At 35.4% G+C, this 16,091-nt stretch overlaps 1 protein-coding gene and 1 non-coding gene across 2 annotated transcripts; both read left to right on the forward strand.

Annotated features, from left to right (window-relative positions):
• The first annotated feature begins 42 nt into the window (after window positions 1–42).
• Trnaa-ugc (transfer RNA alanine (anticodon UGC)) lies at window positions 43–115 on the forward strand. The gene has a single exon. It is a non-coding gene; the product is annotated as a tRNA-Ala (tRNA).
• A 2,167-nt stretch (window positions 116–2,282) lies between these two features.
• On the forward strand, window positions 2,283–9,323 carry LOC128553089 (androglobin-like). Its single transcript, XM_053534197.1, has 5 exons — window positions 2,283–2,540; window positions 2,955–3,050; window positions 3,388–3,617; window positions 4,625–4,808; window positions 7,896–9,323. Exons 1-5 carry the CDS (start codon window positions 2,283–2,285, stop codon window positions 8,097–8,099), a joined length of 972 nt encoding a protein of 323 aa, XP_053390172.1. The 3' UTR covers window positions 8,100–9,323.
• The last annotated feature ends 6,768 nt before the right edge of the window (window positions 9,324–16,091 follow it).

Below are 16,091 nucleotides of genomic sequence, written 5' to 3' on the forward strand. Positions count from 1 at the left end.
AGGTGTGTATATAATGTATATAATTTGTCTATGATATCGGTTGTCCGATTAGCTCAGTTGGTAGAGCATCTGACTTGCAAGCAGAAGGTCGCAGGTTCGAGTCCTGTATCGGGCTGCACATTTTTCCGCTCCTATTACATGTCTATGATATCCGATTAGCTCAGTTGGTAGACACACACCACAAGATGAATGCGCGCAGTCTTGTCAGATCACAGGAGCCTGAAATTCTATCTATAGAGTGGTGGAACCTATGCTCGCGGTATTTTGTAGATATATAATCTTTTTAAGAAGCAAGAAAAAATTATTATTTCGATTTGCCTATGCAAAAACATAAAGTTATCCTCCTTTTATCGAAACATATTGTTGATGTGCGTCATCACGTGACTTAGTCGTCTAGTGAGCTATCGACACGGCATACGTGAAAAGGTGAAAATTCGTCCTGAAGGGAACCTATGCTGGCGATATGTAATATCGATTAAAATAAGGACGAAAAAAAAATCAGCAGACTAAAAATGAACAAACAAGCATATGCGAATATAATATTTAGAACATTACTCATTTATTATGTGAAAAAACAAAATAAATGGGGATAAAATTTAGTATGTGCCTCTATGTGTATATTTCCCTTTCCGAAATGGAGTCACTATTAGAACAAAGCTTAAAAACTTATCATAATGTTGTTTAAAAACAGAATGTTCAAGTATTAAAGATTCAAACAACGACAGTGATCAACTCGCTAATGTTTTCTACGCTTCTTTTGTGTGTAGGAAATTTACTCCTCCCTATATCTCAGAAAGAACCATTTGGACTTTGTCAAAATACTAAGATCAACATCGATCTTTTCATGGTTCGAAAGGCACTCGTAGTGTAGCCAGGCGTCACATTCATCACATCTTGCTCTTAAATCTATCTTATATCTGAATGTAATGCATGATTTCTAAAAAACTATCTTTAGTTTAGTGATTTTGACATATATGTGTGAGATTTGTGCGACGGATACAGATTGCGTAAAATGTATCGGCTGCTGTATCCGTCACGTGAGCGGCACGCGCGGCTATCGCTACGTTTGTTGTAAAGGCATTTCACCACTGGTCGGTGTTGAACATAGCATGATGAAATATTTTTATTAGTACTTCTGCAGAGAACATATTTATCGAAATACCGCGAGCATAGGAATACCGCATAGGTTCCACCACTCTAATGCTCCAAAATGGCTAAATATAAAAATGACCCCTCCTATATAGATAGAATTTCAGGCTCCTGTGGTCAGATGCAATGCTGTTCGCTAACTGTCTCAAGTTGAACACTAACAGCATGGATCCTGACCAGACTGTGCAGATCCATTAGTCACAAAAGCACTTAGCTGGTTTTCTCATGGCATGGCTCATATTTTAGTGCTCTCAGTAGTCAATTAAAAAGGCTCAGTTAGAGCTTACAGTATGTTATACTTATACTGTATTAATTTATTAATTGTCTTGACGACATAAATCAGACTTATATCTTATCTTATCTTATGGTAAATGCCAGCCTGTGTGAAAACGGTCTGCCTTGCAGGTTGATAGACAATTCCTCTGCCTGTCTGCTAAATTATTTCCATAAAAGTGACTGTCTTCTCAGTAGATCTATGTGGTTACAGCGAAAGTAACAAAAAACCTGTGCTTTTTAAGTAGTTAACATTTTATTCATTAGCTCAGGTACATTGATATAGATGTAGGGTCCATTATAAATCCTAAACAAACATTGAAAACATTACTCTGTGCTTTCAATGTTTGTTATATTTTTCAAGGTCAAGGCCATGATTTATACAGTACAGTAGGGTTACAGGTAGATGGTTACAGGCGCAAAGAAAATGTAAGAAGCGCAAAGGATAATAATTTGGTAAAGTGAGCGGAACCGCAGTAATCAAAATTAAAAGGAGGGCTCACCTGAATTTCTGCACTTATTGAACACGATCTCCGTGTAGGTTTCATCAAGTCGTCAGCGAGTAGTCCTATCAAAGCTTCGATCGACACTCTGTCTAACCGGTATCTAGACATCACCTCAAAATCTCTTAACTGATCCAATCCTATCCTTTCACGGAACAGTCTATCATTTCTCCTTCCTTGGCAATTGTACAAATGCAACAATGCGGCCATATTGAATACAATAGACTGACGTCGCTAAGACGTCTACGACGGCACGTATGTTGTCGTAAGTCTGCGACATTTTCTACGACGTCGTAGACCACGACAAACGTTGATAAAACGGTACCGAACTGTCTGCGACACCTCTAAGACAAAAACATGCCTGCGACATGTCGTAGAACGTTGATAAAACGGCCCCCTGTAGTGGCATTCAAAGAGAAAACTGCCGAGGAGCCAGCAAAGACTGAGAAAGCTCCCGCTGCTGCTGATAAAGGTGCCAAGGGAGGTAAGGGTGGAAAAGGCGGGAAAGACAAGGGCAAAGACAAGGATGGCAAGGGGTCACGACCTCCATCACAGCAGTTTGACCTTGGAAAACCTCATTGGTCCCTCAGAGTTGTCAGTGATGCTAATGCTGTGGTATGTTTATGTTTATTCAAAGTACAGCATGTTAAGAAAATATGATGTTATTCATTAATTCTAATTCATTTTAACTAGATATTGTAAGTGTAGAATAAGTAGATTAAATATAAGGCCTCCTTGGCTTTGTGGTTAAAGTTGCTGACCTCAGATCACTTGCCATCACTGCTGTGGGTTTGAAACATCACTTTGGGTGTGGAATTATTTCATGTGAGGAAGCCATTCAGCTGACTTACAGAAGGACAGTTCTACCTATATGCCAGCCACACCTGAAATAATGTACCTCGGGGGCACCTTTGGTCTTCTTCTACTTCCAAAATCTAGAATGTTTTCATGTGACCTATCATTGTGTCAATGTGACATTACACCCAGTAGAAACAACACAAAAGTGGATTAAACATTTCATATTTTCAGGAGGAAATTGAGATTAAGAAAGATACAGAGAGAGCTGATGAGATTCGAGCCCTGAAGAAAGCTTGGGAAGATGCTGAACCTGGTAGAGTTGCTAAGGTTAGTTACCACTGATACAACATTCTGTGTTAATTTCTGTAATATAGGTCACATGATAAAAAAAAGCAAATATTTTGTAGGAAAACAATTTAAAGATGTAGATGGTGATTCTTATTAAAATATAATTGCTTAACCTTCAGAAACCATTATGCAAGATTAACAATTTCCTGCCTTGGTGTAAATAGTGACTAGAGGATAAGTCAGATTTACTAGTATCATAATGCAGAAGCAATCTTTACTGGGAAGGCAGTGGTGAAGTTATGTCTTCTGAATGTTATATAAACTATTTGTCATATTGAAAACCTTATTTAAAAAAAAAAATCAATGTACCTGCTAGGCGATGCAGTCACGGTTGAAGTACCTGTCTACACACACGATCAAGTTGAAGGATGATGAAGAAGAGACAGAGAAGGTTGAGGGTGAGGGAGCTGACCAGCCTGGATATGTACCTCCTCAGACCCCAGGGTCCCTTCTTGGTGATGATGATGGAAATCTCACACTTGAGCCACCTCCACCTCCTACACCTAAAGAAATGTTACAGCCAGTAGATATAACTCCATTCCTAAGGTTTGTAGAAATTTACATGTTTTGTTGTAAGCCATTTTAAAATATATATATACATTTATAAAACAAGCCCATCTGCATAACTCGGTATAGAGAGCACAGATCTATGGATCGCAGGGTCGTGACTTCAATCCAGGGGTGTGGCATATGTTGTTTATGACCATTTAATAAAAGACATTATGTCTCAAACCATTTGTCCTCCACCTCTGATTCATGTTGTGAAGTTGACAGTTACTTGCAAAGGAACACTAGTAAGGTTAACTTTCTGCAGTTACATAACTGTAACAGTTGGAGAAAAAAAACAGCGTTATACCCAAAAACAAACAGTTATGAAACATATATACTATATAAGGCTTTAAAATTACCATTCTGTTAATCTTTCCATATATTAGTGTCCATTCTCTATGCACCTATGATCAGGATCTGATCTGATGATTATGTGAGGAAACAAGTTTGCTGAGGGAAGACATTTTTATTACCAAAAAAAAGGCATGATTATATAACTAGTATCCAGTAAACATCTGCATCTGTTTCGTACTAGCAAAGCTAAAATATTCACAAATTTGTGTGCACCATAGGAAGGGATGGGGGCACTAGTTTAATAATAAAATTTGCCCTTCTCCCTTTGTCTGGATGTCTGTTTGTAAACATACAAAGTTTTGTCATTCATATCTCAAAAAATATTTGATCCAGAGTCATCAAACCTTATAGGATTGTTACTAAGCATCTGCATTTCTACACCCTGGAATTCCACTCATCCAGAACCAAGTATTGCCCTCGATTATGACAAAAATATACTTAGAGGGCCTAAAAGTTTGTGTTGCACGCGACCCAAGAAGAACCTGACCCAGTCGTTAATTTTACAAATAGTACCCAGTATGTGAAATTGTGCACCAGAGTTTTTTTTGTGGGATTTAAAACTCATTGGTCTACCCAAGTACCCTTTGAGGAAATATTGTTTGTGAGTCTACGTCTTCTACCATTAAAGCTTGAAAAACGATTTGTTGCAGACATACGACAGACACTCCACGATACCTGGATGAGGAGGAAATGCAGCGTAGGTTCCAGGAGCAGCAGAAACAGATCGCAGAGTACAAGGCATTCCGACAACAGGTGGAGGATTGGAGAAAGAAAGATAAAGAATTACGCAATATGACCAAGGAAAAACAATTACAGGAATGTGAAGAATTACAGGTGGGTTAAATAGTCTGGTTCTTGTCTAATGTTATTTGAAGTAAGTCGCGTTAGAATCAAAATAATAAGTATTTAAAGCATAGAATAACGTTCATTTGTCGTTCTCTATGATATCTTCATATGCATAAAAGCTCCAGACTCTGGTTATTTTATGATAAACCTAATTTTGATACTATTATTTCTCAATGAAAGTTTTCACAGATCTGTTTTAAATTTTCTGGGTCCAGATGTTATTCTAAGTTATTTGAAAAACTGACATAAAACCAAATTTCTCAAAAACATACATGCAGCATTACCTTAAAGGCACTGACCTCCAGATCTGGCTAAAAAAATAATCTCTCTTTCAAATTGAAATTTGGTCATATTAAGAACATTAGAATATGAGTTTTTGTTTCTAAAAGATTTCAAGAATTCCAAATCAAGTAAAAAAGATCACCACGTCAGGAATCAAACCCCGGACCGCTGCGGCAATAAAGACATTATCCTGTCATTGTAACCAATAGAACTACAGTAAAACTCACTTATAAGGAACTCGGATATAAGGAACACTCGGTTATAAAGAACAGTTTTCAATTCCCCGATCTAATTCCTTCTTTATTCAATGTAAAAATCCTCGGTTATAGGGAACTCGGTTATAAGGAACACTCGGTTATAAGGAACACTTTTTCTAGTCCCAAAGTACGGAATTCAATGGAAAACCCCTCGGTTATAGCGAACAGACATAAAGAATAAAAATTATTGAAAACCAGAAATAAACAGTGAATCGCTGATGACGTCAGAGTAACGTTGGCACTTTCACGCGCTTTAATGCACATGAATAAACACAGCTTATTTCATTTCTATGATATTCACTGATACGATAAAAAGAAAATATATAATATCATTAACATTTACCAAATAAAAGACGACAGTAGACTTATATTTGCTCAAGATTACGTTCGAGAGCTAGATCTAAATGTATTAGGTATTTCATGTTGACAATAGTGGACGAAAATCAGTAACGGTCACGAATAAATGTGCTAATTACGCGTCATTAACAATGGCAAACAGTCCAGTTTATCAAATTTCCAATTGTAAAAGATATAGCAGGTGCTAAAATGGACAATTGCAGAACTATAGGTATAATTTACACTTTAATCCGTATGTATGGCGCTGTTGTCTAGTCGTAATGCACTATATGTCATCAACACCCTACTTTTAGATTTTAATGGGTAGTCTAATTAAATATTTTTGTAATTAAAATTTGAACATTTTTTTGTATTAGTATTGATGCCTATTCACATAAAATGCAGTCGAGCAAGGTAAGGGGAGTAACTGCAATATATCTCATAATCATAATGTAGTGCTCTCTAAAAAAAGAGGGTAGAAAAAAAGAAAATAGAAAAAAAAAACGACAAAAAATAAACACAAATTACGGTCATTCTTACCGACGTACATTTTGGCTTAGTTTAGGTTTAACGCCGTGTTTCAACACTATTTCAGTCATAAACATGCAGGCAGTTTACCTTATCATCTCTCCAGGAAAGGACCGGTAGATCTACTAGACTCGCAACATTGATTCATGGTCGGCCCGGAGTGTGAACACATAGCCCTTTTCAAACGTCAGTCAAATAGTGTTCGCTATGCAGATTGTGTTCGTTATACAAACCTTGGTTACAAGGAACTAGTTCGCTTTACGGATATAAGGAACTTCGGTTATAAGGAACAATTTTTAGAGGTCCCAAGCTGTTCCTTATAAGCGAGGTTTACTGTATAGCGGAATTAGTGAATTATGACTTCAAATTATAGATATTTATTATCGAGACAGTTTACCTGGAGTAAAGCGTTACAAATGCTTTTAGATTTTCATTGTAAAAGTTTTAAAGCATTCTTCTGAAATATAGCATTTATTTCCAGATACCTGAAAAAATATTTTCTTTGTTGTTGAATGATCTGGAGGCCAGTCCCTTTAAGTGGGACCTTCATGGATATATGTATTGACAAAAGAACTTTGTTGGGGGAAAAAAGGCTTCAAAACCAATCAGCAGGAAGTATGCTGGTAAAGCAGATTTTTGTATGCCCGTCTCTGAAAGAACTCCCGTGGCAGTGGACAGTTGTTATATCTTGGCCAAGTTCGAAAAACTCCCAAATCACCCCAGGCACTCTTGGATTGTGGCCCTTGAATTAGGCCAAATTTGATGATGGGCGTATTTAGTGACAGTCTGGCACTCTTGTTTTCCATAATGTAATTGAAAAGAAGCACATTTTTTTACGCCCGTCTCTGGAAGAGCAAGGCATATTATGTGAACACCCATGGCAGACGGGCAGTTGGCATCCAAAAGCATATCCACTCTCTAAGACAAACAGTTTTCATTTGATCTTCATCAAACTTGGTGACAATGTTTGTGGGCATAATATCTCGGCCAAGTAGGCGCTTTGAGTTATGGCTCTTGAATTACTCGAAATCTGCAAATTTAGCCTTGTCTGCCCTCTAAATCAAACAGTTTTCATCCAGTCTTCACCAAACTTGGTGGCAATTTTTGGGTATAATATCTCGGCCAAGTTTGATAACCAGCCAAATCGTCCCAGGCACTCTTGGGTTATGACCCTTGAATTACTTGAAAAACTGTGAATTTAGCCTTGTCTGCTCTGGTAAGTCGAACAGTTTACATCCGATCTTCCACAAACTTTTAGATAATGTTTGTGGGCATAATAAATCAGCCAAGTTTGATAACCAGTCAAATCGCCCAAGGCACTCTTGAATTGTCACCCTTGAATTACTCGAAATCTGAATTTAGCCTTGTTCGCTCTCTGAGTCGAACAGTTTTCGTCTGATCTTCATCGAACCTGCTGACAATGTTTGTGGACATTATTTCTCAACCAAATTGTCCCAGGCACTCTTGGATTATTGCCCTTGAATTATGCCAAGTTTGATGGTGGGCATATTTTGTGACAGTCTGTCACTCTTTTTAACAAATATGAAATGTTTTACAACCAGTCATTAAGAACCCCAGCCTGTTGCCAGAGAGAAGTGTGAGTAATTGACATTACTTAACATCATCATTTACAATTTTATCTACTTAATTTATTATTTTTTTGACATTTCAGGCCATGCTTGATGCAGCTAGGGAATCTATAAACAAACCTAGAGAAGCATTTAGACAGACGTATCTGGAAGCTGAACGTAAGAAACTTGAAGAACTTGAAGCAAAAGAGGCAGCGCAGAAGGCGGATGCAGAGGCCAAATCCCCAAAGGGCAAGAAAGGCAGTGCTAAGGGCAAAAAGAGTCCCTCCGCTAAAAAGAAGAAATAACCAATAAACATTTAGTTTACTTTTTAATTAAATTTGATTCTAATCTGTGATAAAGTATTAGAGTAATAAGTGGATTATTTTAAAGCGAGTTGTGTAAATAATAAATATATATTTATTGTTGAAATTATTTTTTATTGTGTTGTTAGTGTTTATCGAAATATGCATGTTAATTGTGTTTGGAATAATCAGTACTATATGCGAATGTAGGCATGTTGTTTTAGGAAATTTCTGCAAGAGGATATGAAGATGAGTGTATATTTATACTGTGATGCTGAAGTCTGTGATAACAAAATATATATGTGTGACATGATGGGACTTTAAAAAAAAATCACTGTTTATTTGCTTATGATATACTGAACGCACAATTATATATAATGTCAGAAAAATTACAAAGAGGTGACATTGTGATTTCATTGTTAATATGTATGTGTATTACCTATAATTTTTTAATTAGATGGGCATCTGACTGCCCAGTGTCATGTGGCTTAGCTGCCTTGAAGATATTACTGAATTAGAGGTAAAGGTCTCAAGATCTATGCCTCCGACAGGTTGTTTGAAAATGACCCATGAAAGTGTGACAGTCAGAAATCAAACCTAGAATTTGACTTAAAGAGCTTTTGCACTTGAATGTATTGTTGATTTAATGTTGTTTTTTTTGAGAAATCAAACTCCGTCCTAATATTGCTTTATGAACAAACCTAAACTGCTTCCGTCCTGGATAGAAAATGACAGTTGCTTTTCCTCTTTGTTCTCTTCTGTTTGAGGAAAGGATGAAAAAAAATATTATTTTCATTTGGAGACAAAAGACAACTAAAAAGATTGTCAGTTTCTTTCCTATCTCACCTCAAGTGGCCCTAGAAATGGTCCGTCCCAAAGTGTAACATATCATTGGTGTTGTGCTGCAGCTCGAATCTTTTCTGTGTTGTTGCTATATTGTTGATTTTACTGATATACCTATAAGAGTTGGCCTTTATATTAGAATATACTTTAAGTCTTTGGATTTTGATTCAGTCATACTGTTCTAGATGAATGTAGGGAGCACAGTTGTATATTTAAACAGTGCAGTTATTCTCTTGTTGTGCATTTACAAGAAGACAGTTAAAATAAGACAATATGTTCCAAACACCTGTTCATTCTGTTTTCATTAGATTGCAGATTTTGATGTTGATTTTTTATGCTATAATAAATGTATATTGAAATGCAAAATAAAAACACTGGAATATCTACCAATTTGTTATTGTCATATTGAGTATAATATTTGGACAGCTATCGCTTAGTACTAGGATAAGGATTGCATGGTGTTATTGACTTCAGACTGCTACCAGGCCCAGATTTAAATTGATCTTAGTCTGAAATTTGGAGTCCAAAAAGCACTCCAATGGTCTTCACCCTTCTTAGCTCACCTGTCACGAAGTAACAAGGTGAGCTATTGTGACTGCTTGATGTCCGTCGTGCGTCAATAATTTCTAAAAAAAATCCTGAGAACTACTGGGCAGAATTACACAAAACTTAACAGGAATGATCCTTGGATGTCCCCCTTTCAAAATTGCTCAAAGAATTGAATTCCATGCAAAACTCTGGTTGCCATGGCAACCGAAAAAAAAATCTTGTCCAAAACCACAGGGCCTAGGGCTTTGATATCTGGTGTGTAGCATCATCTAGTGGGCCTCTACCAAAATTGTTCAAATTATCCCCCTGGGGTCAAATATGGTCTCGCCCTGGGGGTCACATAGTTTATATAGACTTATATAGGGAAACCTTTGAAAATCTTCTTGTACAAAACCATATGGCCTAGGGCTTTGATTTAAATTCTCTTTATCTCTGTTACAGAGAAACTTAAATATTTATTCCTCATCACCGACATCATATGATACATGGACCATGACTCTTGAAACAACATTTCATGAATTATCTTTTATATTTTACTTTGAATTTTTAGGTTAAAGTTTTGGTGCACTTACACTCTATATTTGTTATTACTAAATTGATTTTATTCAAACTTAAAATAAATGTTCCACATCACCACCCATATCATTTAACACAGGGGCCACAACTCTGGCACCAACATTTTTTTTAATTTTGTCTTTTTACTTAAAAATTCCAGGTTAAAGTTTTGTGCACTTACACTCTAACTCGGTTATTACTAAATGTATTTGAATTAAAATATTTGTTCTAAAACATTACCCACAAAATAAGACACATGATCCATAACTCTGGCAACAATTTTTCATAAATTATGCCCCTTTTTACTTACAGTTTTAGGTTAAATTTTGATGCACTTTTTATTATATATATATTTCACTCTGATATTACAGAAAGATTTGATTCAAACTTTACGTAGTTGTTTCCCATCACCATGCACAACAAATGACATACGGGTCACAAAAGTTGCTCAAATATTTCATGAAGAATTATCCTCTTTTTACTTAGAATTTTAAACCCTATATCTGTTGTAATTACTGAATGGATTTGATTCAAACTTAAGATAATTGTTTCACATCACCACCCACATCATTTGACATAGGGGTCATAACTGTGGCACCAACATTTATTTATTAATAATTGTCTCCTTTTTACTTAAAAAATTAAGGTTAGAGTTTTGATGCACTTTTACTCTCTCTCTGTTTTTAATCCCCCGCCGTGGCGGAGGGATTATAGGAATGGTCTGCGTCCGTCCTTCCGTCCGTCCGTAACAAATTCGTGTCCGGTCCATATCTCCTAAACCCCTTGAAGGATTTTCATGAACCTTTGGTCAAATGATCACCTCATCAAGACGATGTGCAGAACCCATGAGTCAGCCTTGTCGGTTCAAGGTCAAGGTCACAACTCAAGGTCAAAGGTTTGAGCCTGCCATTTTGTGTCCGCTCTATATCTCCTAAACCCCTTGAAGGAATTTTATAAAACTTGGGTCAAATGATCACCTCATCAAGACGATGTGCAGAACCCATGAATCAGCCATGCCGGCTCAAGGTCAAGGTCACAACTCAAGGTCAAAGGTTTGAGCCTTCCATTTTGTGTCCGCTCTATATCTCTTAAACCCCTTGAAGGAATTTTATAAAACTTGGGTCAAATGATCACCTCATCAAGACGATGTGCAGAACCCATGAGTCAGCCTTGTCGGTTCAAGGTCAAGGTCACAACTCAAGGTCAAAGGTTTGAGCCTGCCATTTTGTGTCCGCTCTATATCTCCTAAACCCCTTGAAGGAATTTTATAAAACTTGGGTCAAATGATCACCTCATCAAGACGATGTGCAGAACCCATGAATCAGCCATGCCGGCTCAAGGTCAAGGTCACAACTCAAGGTCAAAGGTTTGAGCCTTCCATTTTGTGTCCGCTCTATATCTCTTAAACCCCTTGAAGGAATTTTATAAAACTTGGGTCAAATGATCACCTCATCAAGACGATGTGCAGAACCCATGAGTCAGTCATGCCGGCTCAAGGTCAAGGTCACAACTTAGGGTCAAAGGTTTGAACCTTCCATTTTGTGTCCGCTCTATATCTCCTAAACCCCTTGAAGGATTTTCATCAAACTTTGGTCAAACGATCACCTCATCAAGGCGATGTGCAGAACTTATGAATCAGCCATGTCAGCTCAAGGTCAAGGTCACAACTGAAGGTCAAAGGTTTGAGCTTTCCATTTCGTGTCCACTCTATATCTCCTAAACCCCTTGAAGGAATTTTATAAAACCTGGGTCAAATGATTACCTCATCAAGACGATGTGCAGAAATTATGAGTCAACCATGCCAGCTCAAGGTCAAGGTCACAACTAAGGGTCGATTGTTTGAGCCTTCCATTTGGTGTCCACTCTGTATCTCCTTAACCCCTTGAAGGATTTTCATGAAACTTTAGTCAAATGATCACCTCATCAAGACGTTGTGCAGAATTCATGAGTCAGCCGTGTCAGTTCAAGGTCAAGGTCACAGCTAAAATCAAAGGTTTTACCCTTTCACTATCCATAGCAGTGGCGGGGGATTTAGCTGTCTTTCAGACTGCCTTGTTACCAAATGGATTTGTGCTACCAAATCATGTTGAGATGCCCCCCCACCCCGGCCTACGTTGAAACAAGAAATATCTTTAAAAAAGATGGTCGGCGTGATGTAACTGAAGCACAAATTATAATATGTGCAGAAACCTGTATTTTAAATCTTTTGGCAATGTTGAAAGGGGCCTCTCTGAAGTTTTGTATAAATGAGGACAGTAGTTCTGAAGAAGACTGTGTTTAGAAATTGTGGAGGGACACACGACGGACACAAACAATCACAAAAGCTCACTTTGAGCCTTTGGTGCTTAAAAGGCTGTATGTAGCTTTTGTAAAACTATTTACAACCAGTAATATATACAAAAGGAAGCTCATGATTTAAACGTGTTTTGTGCATGCTAACATCAGAGTTTCCCTCTTTTCAACAGTTGATCATAAAACGATTCCTCGCCGGGAAAAGCTCTAACATAAGTGACAAAATACTAAACTATAAAGTAAACATGTATATAGGGTTTTTTGAGATAATTTGTATGAAGTCAGAGCACAAAAAACTCGTATAGTCATAGGAACAAACTGTGCATCCCTTTGCGCACATTTGTTAATATTTATTGTTATGAGAGAGAATTATGTTCAGCCCTTCTTCAGATACGCCGGAAAGTCAAAACTGGGAGGACAAATACATCTAGAAAATTATACGTTAAAACCACAGAATGCATTCAAGGAAAATATAAGTTTACATTACTTCTAGATTGCTATATAACATTTTTGAAAAATGTAAATGAAGCAAAAGCCATCGATATGCCACAAATTAAATTTCGTTTACAGGAATACTGCCAACGGTTTTGGCGTAAGCGGCAAGAGTGAACAATAAACTATTATACACTATAAGTGATTTATTTCTGATTAATAGTATATTATTTTACATATTGGTCACAAGCTACATATAATTATAGATGATACATGTATGTCAAATTGTAGAAAAGTAGAAATAAAGCAAATCATTCTTGACTCTGATTATTATGCGATCAAATCTGTAAAATATAACATGAATGCAAACATAAATTATTCTAATAATATTAAAGAAACTGAACTTCTGATTGTGGCTAGTAAATGATTTTTTTTTTAAAACTTAAGTTCGGTCATATTATGAATATTGGAAAAAGACTTGTTATTTTAAATCATGAAAACAAATCTAAATCAAGAAAAATATGTCTTAGCTGGGTATTGAACTCAAGATTTCCTGACAATGAAAACGTTCTTACAATCTTGACAAGTGCAGCACGGAGGAATTTGTACTTAACGGCCGTTTGTATCACTTTTTATGATTAAGGCAATTTACCTGGTATCCCGTAATAAATGCTTTTCATTTCTGATGGGAAAATTAGGTAAAACAATAAATAACCGTTTGTTTTCAAAAATATTATCTATTAGTAACTAAATCTCAAAGCCTTCTTAAGAAAATATAACATCTTAAAATATGTTTTTCTTTGCTTCCGTTAAAATCAAATGATTATGATTACGTTTAAATGAACACTCAATAATGTTGGGTCATTTTAAGCATGTTATCGTAAAATCAATCTAAAGTTTGTTTACATTTATATGAAAAGCTTCAATTACACAGTACATGTCAAAATGAATTTCTTTTTCGAGAAAGAAACATGTCTATTGGATACACACAAGGACTTCAAAAACACCCCACCTTTGCATTTTGAAAATGTGATCTGACAACAATCTCGTAATTTATAAATTTATCAAATATGTAAAATAATGAATAAGGGTGATTAGGCATAATTTATTTGTAATAAACGAAGCGTGACTACAGCTTAAGAAGCTCATATTCAAGTAGGACCTATTCAGATATATAGAGACTTGGTTGTCGTTGCCGGATAAGAATATCCCCGTTTAAAGCTAATAACAAATTTATAAGTTTATCCAGTGATAAAAGGATAAATTGATTTAAAAATACTTGACTTCACTTTGCAAAAATGAAAAACAAAAATCATGGCAACCACCGCGCAGGAATATGGTCAAACAATCATCCATGCCTCCAAGCAAATCACGTGACAATGGTACAATCATATGATCCTAAATTGGCGACACTATTGGCACGCACTGCCGGGTAAATCAACTGCTTGCCATAATCTACTGTCAAATTGACATTTATGTCATAAAGTTTAAAAACATATTTGTCTATATTTTGCAGTATGTCATTCGTCAAATTCTCTAACTGTTCTCAAAATACCGTCAAGTAATTTATTTGATTACATTTTTGAACGTGCGCGTCTCAACACCAGAAAAGAAGCAATTTTAGTATTACTGCATTATATCTAGTTGTTTGCATCTCGTTTTACAAGCAAAATATATAATATTTATCTACTGAGCTTAAACTGTGTACAACAATATCACAGTAATGAAAACAAATAACTCGGTTGAAATTCAGCCCAATTTATACGTGGTGGCAGTGTCTACTAAGAAGTTTACATATATGGGAGAGATATTTTTAAAGTCCTTGAATATATTTGACTTTAAACAAATAGCCAGCATAAAACGTTTAGTAATGTAATCGATAATCTAACATGTATATCAGTTTTATATATAATGACATTATCACTCTAGTATATTTAATCTAATTAGAAACATAATGGATATTACCAATTTGAAAAATACGTAAATTATTAATCTAAAATTACAAATTATTTTTCGTATTCCTATAACGCAAGTTAATAATTAAAAGCATTCACATTTTTATGAGATTAGTTGCTAAAGAAACTAAGTTTAATTTGGCATTTTATTATAACATTTCTTATGCAACACAGAGAAATATTGATAAAATATTACAATACTATCATTTCATGTATTTTCACAGCACATGCATCTACATAGCGTATTAAACCATGTCTTTGTTGTAAAGTAGTCACAATTTAAGATGTCATTTATATGCGGCATGCATAAAAGTGCAGTCACAAAAACCTTAGAATGCTATAAAACATTTTTGAAATTTAATGTCAAAATTAGGTTTCCCGGAATACTGCAATCGGTTAAATGAATATGAAAGAAAACCTAGGTATTATGGTCATCTTACAAAGTAACAAAAACTAAATAATATTATAAATGGTATATGAAGAATCAGAAAAAAAATATGCAAATAAAATAATCCTTGATTATGATAAATACAAATATATGCAAACAAATAATTGTGATTATGTTAACAGGAATCACCAAGAGTATTCGGTCATTATCAATCGAGTTTCCTTTCAATCCAACTAAAGTCCATCCGCCATTATATAAAAACATGTAATTTGTATTATTAAGAAAAACACCCCAATCAATTCAATGTAAACCTAATGTAACCTGACTGATATAATAAAAACCTTTAATAAATGTATAGAAACTTATAATTGATGATCCTCTAACATGCTCATCAGTTCCATAAACTATCAAACAGTAAAATATCTGTCGTCATTGCAATACAGGACATATAATTACAAATATAATAAAAATTACAAAAAAAAAAGAAAATAAAAGTCATTATTTACAAATATTTATAAAGTATTTCTGGTACACAGGTATCCTAAGTAAAGTATGAATTTAGCGTTTTAAGATCAGTTTGTAACTAGTACATGAACTTTCGTGTCAGTAACTTAACTTATGTTACTCTAAATTGTTTCTTATTATCGCACGTATACGCCCAACTACTATTTTATCTCATATTACACCCTTTTCCGATAAAAAATGTTTTAACATGTATTTATGCTCATTCTTTTACGTGTTGTTTAAGTCTATCATCTGACAAATTAATCAAAACTAAATAATATTATGTATTGTATAAGAAGAAATGTAAATGAAATAAAAACATTCTTAATTATGATTAATACAAATATGTGAGTAAAAATAATTGTGATTATGTTAGCAGGAATCACCAAGAGTATTCGGTCATTATCAATCCAGTTTCCCTTCGATCGAACTAAAGTCTGCCCGCTATTATATAGGAATTTGTAATTCTTAAAACGA

Source organism: Mercenaria mercenaria, unplaced genomic scaffold, assembly GCF_021730395.1.
Source record: "Mercenaria mercenaria strain notata unplaced genomic scaffold, MADL_Memer_1 contig_3459, whole genome shotgun sequence".
Classification (NCBI taxonomy): domain Eukaryota; kingdom Metazoa; phylum Mollusca; class Bivalvia; order Venerida; family Veneridae; genus Mercenaria; species Mercenaria mercenaria.